The following is a 9,829-nucleotide window of genomic DNA, read 5'->3' as shown; positions in this document are numbered from 1 at the left end:
CCCCAACAACTCCATTCATCCATTGTTTTCTTCTCGTCAATTGAATCAATCTCTTTTGCATGTTCATATTTTATTCTCACATCAAAGTAATTAATTTTTATTTTCAAGTCTTACGATCTTAATTCACACGAACGATAAGGCCTTTCGAATCTCTTGGGAAAACGATACTTGGACTTACCATTTATTACTTGATACGATTTGGTACGCTTGCCAATCCGTTAACAGCCGCCAGGCGGTTGTCCGCTGGGCCTGAGCCTATTTTCTCTGACGCTCCTCAACTATAAATAGCTCTGTTACGATTTCATTCTCATTATTATTGACAGAAGAGGGCGGCCAGACCTAATTTTCACTCTCTGGAGAGGATCTCTTGGATGCTTAGGCTCCTTTTCATCTTATCTAGGGTTTGCTTTTCCATTCTTCCATTATTTTCATCTAAGTTCACCATGACAATGGTGAACTAAACCCTTTTTTTGTTAGGGGGAAACAATATAATCTTTTGAAACTCTCTTTTATTGAAACTCTTGTTTATTTACATGATTCTTCATATGCTTTGATTATCAATTGTTGGGTTCTCATGTGCGCTTAATGCTTTTATCGTTTAACTCATTCGATAACTGTTGTTTGTCTCTATTGATACGGGAACGTACAATATTGTCATGAACTGGTGAGAAATTCCTTGATTAAGCAATACCAACCTAGGGATAGCGGGTAGGACGATCAATTGTTTTTGCTTATGTTCTTAATGCATTATTAATTGCTAGGGGGGGCTAGGGATAGCAAGCCAACAATTAGTAATAGGCTTTTTTTGCCGAGGGATCGGGTTAAGGGTAGGCCAAGAAAGTTTGCATAACAATTAGATAATCAAGCATATTAAACAAGAGGAGTAGATAAGAGGGAGCGGATAAGATGAAATTGTCAACCCCCAACAACTCCATTCATCCATAGTCTTTTTCGTCAATTGAATCAACTACATTGCATGTTTATTTTCTGTCTTTGCATTCACAACAATTAATTCTTTTTTTACAACTCTTACGATTTTGATTACTTGCACGATCTGGTACACTTGTCAGTGAGTCAACAGCTACTACTATGCAAACAATTGGGGGTATTCTTTTCTCATAAATTCTTCAAGCTCCCAAGTCATCTCTTGGGTTTTCTCATTCCAGAACACCTTCACCGTGCGAATTTCCTTTCCGCTTAGATTCTTCGTTTGCACCTTCAACACCTTGACTGGCCCAGCTTCGATTGTAAGATCTTCACGAACTTGTATATCATCAACATCTAGCACATGTGTAGGATCTGGAATGTATTTCCTCAGTTGTGACACGTGAAAAACATTATGCAGGTTTGCCAACAGCGGCGGTAACGCTATTTCATACGCTACTGGTCCAATCTGCCTAAGAATCTCATAAGGACCGAGAAACTAGTCTAATAGGCTAAATTTCTTACCCATATATCCTCCCTGTTCCTTGGCCCCATTGCATCTATAAAAGACCTTTTGATTTGAACATGCATATATGTTTTGAGTGTTGATATTAGAGGCTTGCCAAGTCTGTTTGTTTTTGCTTTCCTGAGTGCATTGAGTTGACATTGTTTACCTTAGACACTTGAGAGAAACACTGATAGTGCATCTGTGAGGTTTTGTGCTTTTGATTCACCTCTTGAACTGATTGATAATTTTGTCATACTTTGAACTGCTTGGATGATTTCATGAGTATTTGCTTTCCGTGATTCTATGTTGGATATTGTCCACTTCCTTTCACTGTCTAGATTTCTTGATAACTGTGCAACTCTGTGTCAGTCCTTGTGAGTCTTTGTTTTCTATGTGATGAGTCTATGTCACCCTCTGATGTCCTTTGAACTGTTCCCTGATTTGCGTCTTGATTTTTTATCTGATGAGTCTATGTGTGGTCTATTTTGATGAGTCGATATTTTATTGATTTCACTTAGTTTATTGTGCTAGAATTAATCAGGGAATCGTGGTTAAATGTCCGGTATTTTCCCGTATCTATTAATTATGCTATATTTGACCGGAAATTCTAATTTTAATTAATTTGAATCTTCTTAGCTAATTATTTGCATTATTATTTTCAGGGAAAATTTTGGAAATACAATTTGGGACATTTGGAGTGCTATCAAATAATTCAAGACTCTTCACTTGGACATTTCAAATTTAAATATATTGTAACTTAGTAGTATAGAATATTTTTAATTAAATTTGTGCACATTTGGACTATTGTTGGCAAAAATATGAGGGCCCAAAATTGTAGGACACTTGACCTAGGGTTTTTTTTTTTTTTAGGGTGGACCCCACCCTTATTTTAGTGACTCACGATCCTTGAATTTGGTACAGTCGTCACACACAATTGAAGGAGCTCACTCTCGGCATTTTGGATTAAAAGGAGCAGCCGAGACACATTTTGTTTTTGGGAGAGTGCTGGAACGTATTTAAGAGAGTTGCTGCAACGTTTTTCTACATTTCAAGGTCTGGAGGGAATAGTTTATTTATCACATTCAACTTTGCTTTTAGAAGAGAATTGGTGGCAAGCTCACGGGCAGCTGGAGAGAAAGGCACATGCGTCATTCAATTTCTCAAGAAAGAAAGTGTGCATTCATTCCTTGTCCGCAGCAACCATCATTTAATTTCTTAGCTTTTCTTTTTTTTCTCTAAATGTGTTGGGAGAATGAAAGTTCACAGTCACAACCACTAACTTTTTCTTTTCATTTCATTGTTTTAGGCAAAGATGAGGCACGAATCCCTGAATGGTGTGCATGGTAGTTGTTAAGTCCCTGCCAAGTGTACCAGATCGTTATCAAGTAATATAAACGGGTAAGTCCGAGTATCGTTTTCCCAAAGGACTATTAGGCCTTAACTTTCATGTAACCTAATCGCTTAAGACTTGAGAAAAGAGAATTAATTTGGTGGTTATATGCAAAGAACAAAAATAAACATGCAATGCAGTTGATTCAATTGGTTTTGAGAAACTATGGATGAATGGTGTTGTTGGGGTTTACAATTTGATCTTATCACTCTCATATATCTACTCTTCTTATTTAATTCACTTATCTATCTAATTGCCATGCATACTTTCTTAATTACTTTTAACCCAATCCCTTGGTGAAAAGAGCTTATTACTAATTACCGGCTTGTTATCCCTTGCCTCCCCTAATAACCAATAATGCAATGCGATCTGAAGCAATTACAATTGACCGTCCTATCCCTATCCCTAGGCGATATTGGCATAATCAAGGAATTTCCCACCAGTTCATGACATTACCCAAATCAATAAAGACAAACATCTTTTACTGAATGAGTTAAACAATAAAAGCATTGAGCGCATATGAGAACCCAACAATTGATAAATAAGTATATGACACGCATATGAAATAAATAAGAATTTCAATATATGAGAGTTTCAAAAGATTACATTGTTCCCCAACAACAAAGGGTTTAGTTCACCATAATCATGGTGAATCTAGATGAAAATAATGAAAGAATGGAAGAAATAACCTAAACTTGGTTGAATGGAGCCTAAGCATCCAAGGAACCTCCTCCAAGGAGTGTGGAATAGCTCTGGACGTTCTCTCTACCAAAAGAATCGCTATCTAATTCGCACTGGGGCTATATATAAGCCCAAAAAGATAACAGATAGATTACATAAAGATTTACAGAATCTAACTACAAAAACAGACAACCGCCCAGGCGTCTAATTTGACCGCTCAGGGGTTTGCCTCTAGCCGCTCTGATCACTCAGCGGCAAAACTGACAGCTAAGTGGTTTCCCTCTAATCGCTCTGAGCGCTTAGCGGACCATTCTGGTGCTCAGCGACTTGTTTGACCCTTGTTTTCATCATTTTTCTCCTTCTTTCATGGGTCTAAGTCCACCTTACTTCACTTCCATCTTTATTTCATCTAAAAACCTTGCAAAACAAAGCAAAACAAGCATAATATCGCTAAAACCAACTTTTGACTCTCAAGAGACTCAACTAAGTGTTTTACTTGATTTAAAGCTCATTCCAAGCCACAAAGGGTGTGTTTTACTATCAAATATAAGCATGAAAATTACGGTTTTTAGACCGTTATCAATGATTGATGTGAGAGTACAATTCCAATTGTTTTTAATTTAGCAAAAGGTAGCATTCACATGTTTGGTAGTTGATTATAAGAGAATAGCTTCATTAATTGCTTGGAAAAGGCCCACGGCCTTCACGTGCTAGAAGAGGAAATCATGCCGATTTTTATTTTACTTTATTTTTTTTGAAGCCATGGTAGCTCAACATGTCACGGGTTAAGATTGCTTTTCACCTTTTAATTGAGTGTTGCATTTTAATAGCTTTAATTGTGCTTGGATATTTATCTCTTGCATAGTTCAGTTTAATATTTTTCACATCTCTTTTACTGTTTTCAGTCATGTTTGGTTGTGTTTAATTTCCAGTTTTGATTTAGTTTAATTCTCCTTGCAAACATACTTTCAAACCCCCCCCCCCCACTTCGTGTTTGACCTAATTCTCGAACCACAGTTGGTCCTTGAGAGACGACCTAGGAGTCACTTCCTAGTCTATACTGCATTTTTTTATGCACATTAAATTTTGCATGGGGTGCGACACCCATCAAAATTTTGGCACTGTTGCCGGGGACCAACGGTTCAGTTTTAAGTCTTGTGTTGTGTTAGTGTGTGTTGTGTCTTGTCTTGTGTTGTGAGTGTGATGTTCTGTTTTGTGTGTTCTTCATTGTGTGTTGCATTTTGGTAGCTTTAGTTGCATATTTTCATTGCATTCTTCTTTTCCCCTTCTTTCCCATGTCTACCTATTTTGGCTTTGTGGATACTGCTTATTCTGTCTATGCCTATGATTATGATTGTCCTATTGATGTCTATGTTGAGAACAGTACGGTTCCTCCTCCATCTCATGAGAGTGCTCCTAGGGAGCCGTTTCCACTTGGTGAGGAGGATATTCGTTGTGTTTTCAACACTGGACTGATAGATTTGCTGCCTAGGTTTCATGGTTTTGCAGGTGAATGCCCATATAGACATTTGGAGGAGTTCTACACCATATGCTCTTCAATGAAACCTCCAGATGTCCCGGATGAGGACATGTTCTTAAGGGCATTTGAGTACTCGTTACATGGAGCGGCAAGGTATTGGTTGTATTGTCTTCCTCCAGGATCCATCACTTCTTGGGAAGATCTTAAGCATACATTCTTGGATAAATTCTTCCCTGCTCAGTATGGTAACAGTAACGATCCTGGATAGAATGACCCTAGCTTGGGATGGTATGATGCTCCACAACAATATCAACCATTTCCGAATTCTTGTATGCCTTCTCCGCCTGCTCAGGAACCAAAACAGCTGCAGTATCATGAGCCTGCCAATTCTTCATCAGCTGCTGGTAGGAAATTGGAAAGCAAGCTTGATTCTCTTGGAGTTTGGTGACACAACTGGCATCCAACCAGAGACCAGCACCTCCATCTGCATCTGTTGCACGACTGTGTGCTATATGTCCTTCTAGTGACCACTATACTGATGCCTGTCCTTCTTTAGAGCATCCTTTTTCTCATGATGAGCCTCAAGCTTATGCTACCAACATCTACAACAACAGACAGCCACAACAGAAAAATCAGAGGCAACAAAAACAACAAAAGGCACCTGTCAATCTTCTACTTCTTCTAAGCCTACATTGAATGAGTTGTGGGGGCAGATGGCCGCGTAGTGCACCGAGGAACAGTCTCAATTTTTAGAGGGATCACCATTGCAGACTGTTTCAATTCTTGATGATGTCAGTGCCATTCACATAGGAGATGGGAAGCAGAGTCATGAGCTTACTATTGTGCCATCTACTTCCCCACCCTCCTATGCCTCCCCTCTTGCACTTGAGGATGCAGTTGCTCATTCTGCTGTTATTGGTGAGATGAATCATGAATCAGCACAAGTTTTCTCTAAACTTGAAATTCCACTTACTTTGCCTGAGCTGTCTATGAATTCAAATATTCTTGATTCTACTGCAGACTCACATGTTAATGATGATGTTGATATAGAAACTGTGAAAACTGAAGATGCTTTAGACTTTAGAATTAAATTTTGATCTTTCACAGTTTTCTGAGAACTTTAAATGTAGTTGTGAAGCTGTTTCGTGGTCTATTTGTGTTGAGATCAACTCTATGATACAACCAACTTCCAACTTTATGATTGGTGATACTAACTGTGAATCTGATGAAAATGTTGAGGAACAGGCAGATATAAGCAACACTGTTGAGATAGGTAGACCACTTTCACCATCCACTACTCCACCAATCTTCAAGGAAGTGGAGGTAAGCATACCTAAGATTGACTCTGTTGTTGATGATTATGCTGATGATAGGTATGTTGATGATTGTATTGTTGATGAGCATGTTTTTAATTCTTCCTTTTTGCATGATGAGAAAGAACTTTTGCCATCTTGTCCGAACAATTCTTCTCCATGCACTGAACATGAATCTGAGACTGTTGTTGATATTGTGTCTACATTTGAAAGTGATTCATGTTCTGAAGGTATATCTGAGGGTCAGCTTGTTACAGTGAGATTGGGTGTTATACCTCTGCATGTCATTTCTGTGGAGCCACATTGCACTAACCATGTTGCAGGAGGTACATATGAATTTGATCAACACACACCCACGGTGGAAGATAAGGGTGCCAGTATACACAACATTTTGAAGATTAATAGGCACCAGCTGAACCCACTCATAAACAATCACTGCTTCTTGGATCCAGCTGTGGAGGACATCTCCCTGCTTGATCAAATTTGGAGACTGAAGTAGTTCCTCCTCAAGACTTCTTTGCTGACTCCTGTGGTAGAAGACATTTCCATGAAAGTCCAAAATTGGCAACTGCCACCATGACCAGGGGAGTTTCCTTTTCCCTTCTCCTCCTTTTCCCGTTTTTAGTGCACTTGTCCATGATCTGTTGATTGTTCTGATTTCTGATTTGATGATTGTGACACACTGAGGACATTGTGTAGTTTAAGTGTGGTCTATTGGGGGAGAGTCTGAATTTTCTTTGTTAAATTTTTTCTTTTCTAGGTGTTAAATTTTTTTGTTTTCTAGGTAGTTTTGTTGTCTTGTGTACAGTTTTGCATGTTTCTCTTGATTTCTAGACCTGGTTTAGGTTGTAGACTTGCCTTTCACTTCATTGATACTCTGATTTGTTGGATACCCTTGCTTTTCTCTGCTTGGAAGATGATTATGATGTTTGAGAGGTTGATTTGATTGTGACAATCTCTGCTTGGAAGATGATTATGATGTTTGAGAGGTTGATTTGATTGTGACAAATGCCTTGTGTGAGATTTGAGCCACTTCATATTCTTTCTTGTGTGTGATATGTCTCTTGATTGTTTGCACATATGCCTTGACTTGACTCTTGTTGATGATTCTTGATTGATATGCATGTTTGGAAGTGATAAAGGCAGTTTTGTTGTTGAGCCTCTCTAGCCAAATGAGCCTACCTTGTTGTGATCCCTTGATAACCCTTTTGAGCCTATACTTTCCCCATTTCTTTGTATTTAAGCTGATACACTAGCCCGAAGTGAAAAACCATGATTACCTTGACCTTAGGGAATTTTGGAGCTTTGGAAGTGTTTTGGGAATAGTTGTGGTCTCTTGGGATATTCAAATGAATTGGTTAGTTGGCTCCTCTTCTTGTTTTGTTTTGTAAATATGTTGTGTATCTTGTCTCTTAGTGTTGTGTTATGAAAAGAGAGAAAAGAAAAGAGACAAGATGAAAAAAAAGAAAAAAAAATACAGAAAAATGAGAAAATAAAAAAAAATTGTGTGGATGATGGAGTCAAGAAGAGGATTGAATTAGAGGGTTTGGATGTTATTTGACTGTGTTTACACTTGTTCCCCATTGCTCCTCTATTTCTTTTGGTTTGTAGCTTCTTACCTATATATCCTCCCTGTTCCTTGGCCCCATTACATCCATAAAAGACCTTTTGATTTGAACATGCATATATGTTTTGAGTGTTGATATTTGAGGCTTGCCAAGTATGTTTGTTTTTGCTTTCCTGAGTGCATTGAGTTAACATTGTTTACCTTAGACACTTGAGAGAAACACTGATAGTGCATCTGTGAGGTTCTATGCTTTTGATTCACTTCTTGAATTGATTGATCATTTTGTCATACTTTGAATTGCTCGGATGATTTCATGAGTATCTGCTTTCCGTGATTCTGTGTTGGATACTATCCACTTCCTTTCACTGTCCAAATTTCTTGATAACTGTGCAACTCTGTGTGTGTCCTTGTGAGTCTTTGTTTTTTATGTGATGAGTTTATGTCATCCTCTGATGTCCTTTGAACTGTTCCCTGATTTGCGTCGATATTTTATTGATTTCACTTAGTTTATTGTGCTAGAATTAATCAGAGAATTGTGCTTAATTGTCCGGTATTTTCCCGTTTTTCCTAATTATGCTTAATTTGACTGAAAGTTCTAATTTTAATTAATTTAAATTTTCTAAGTTAATTATTGGCATTATTATTTTCAGGGAAAATTTTGGAAACACAATTTGGGACATTTGGAGGACACCAAATAAATTCAATACTCTCTAATTAGACATTTTAAATTTTAGTTATATTGTATTTTAATTGTTTAAAACTTTTTGGACAAACTTTTGCATCTTGGGCCAATTTTTGGTAAAAGATGTGAGGCCCAAATAGTGATTTAGGTTTAGAGTATTTTATTTTTATTTAAAAAAAAGAAAAAAAAAGAAAAGAAAAGAAAGAAAAAAAAAAGAAGAAAAGAAAAAAAAAAGAAAAAAAGAAAAAAGAAGAAAAAAAAAAAGAAAAGAAAAAAGAAAAAAAAAAGAAAAGAAAAAAGAAAAAGAAAGGGACGATGCCCTAGATTGAAAAGCCGCCACACATATATTGCAACTTTCTTTGAACATTCATATAGCTCATGGTGGTGCTTCATGATATAAAAATTTTGTCATTTCGGCTTTTAGAATGAAAGGGCCTGCACGTCCATTAAAGAGGTTAAGGACTGAAAAGCAATGGCAGGTGCACACTGAGAATCTCAACAAGTTGAATCATTGGGCTTCCAATATACACTGTTGGGCTTTAGCCGTGGCAATGAAGTTTGGAGAGGTTCTTGGAGAAAGAGAAGCCGGTGCTTCAGCTGAATGGAAACAAACCTGTTACGGCCCAAGCCAGCACATGAAAAGTGGAGGTGCAATGGGAGGTGCTTGAAGAAATTGTCCAGCAAGGCATGCGGGAATAGCTTTGATGTGGGCTGAATTCAACTCAAGTAATGCACGACCTGCATGCATGTTGGAGGAGGTAATAGCAACGTTGAATATAGGTCATCATTATTCATTTGGGAAGAAGCCGCCATTGGGAGAAGAATTTTTGGGGATTGAGGACCAATGGACGGTGATGTCCAGTAGGAGTTAATATACTTTCTTTTGTTTGTTGGTGATTTATTTTGGAGAAGATGAATGAATGAGCTTTTAATTTGTTTACGCTGATGCAGAAATGGATGTTGCCTTTTTTTTTTATATTTTCAGTTTCATGCATTTTTCTTTTATTGAAGTTTCAGCAGCATTGTCATGTCTGGTGGTCAACCCATAAACTTTCTTTTGCTTTCTTTTAGAAAAAAAAAAATAGACTAGAAGCTGAATTACCTTTTGGTGTTCACGGTTACGTTAATTTTTGAGAGCACTGTTGCATTCATTTTGCCAAGAATAAAAAAGAAACGTTGTTTTGCATTGAATGATATAGCACAAGGTGATTTGATTTAAGTTGCACATGGGACATCTAGCAGCAGCTCATGCCACATCATATTTTCCTTTCTTTTAATGCCCGA

At 37.6% G+C, this 9,829-nt stretch overlaps 1 protein-coding gene across 1 annotated transcript; it reads right to left on the bottom strand.

The window, feature by feature from the left end:
* Positions 1-1,087: 1,087 nt before the first annotated feature.
* LOC106778380 lies at positions 1,088-1,479 on the bottom strand. The gene is made up of 2 exons (XM_014666341.1): positions 1,450-1,479; positions 1,088-1,393 (listed from the first exon to the last, which is right to left on the bottom strand). Exons 1-2 carry the CDS (start codon positions 1,477-1,479, stop codon positions 1,088-1,090), a joined length of 336 nt encoding a protein of 111 aa, XP_014521827.1.
* Positions 1,480-9,829: the final 8,350 nt, after the last annotated feature.

This window comes from Vigna radiata, unplaced genomic scaffold (assembly GCF_000741045.1).
Source record: "Vigna radiata var. radiata cultivar VC1973A unplaced genomic scaffold, Vradiata_ver6 scaffold_404, whole genome shotgun sequence".
NCBI lineage: Eukaryota > Viridiplantae > Streptophyta > Magnoliopsida > Fabales > Fabaceae > Vigna > Vigna radiata.
The sequence above is the reverse complement of the archived record's forward strand: the minus strand, read 5'-3'. Positions and strand labels throughout refer to the sequence as shown.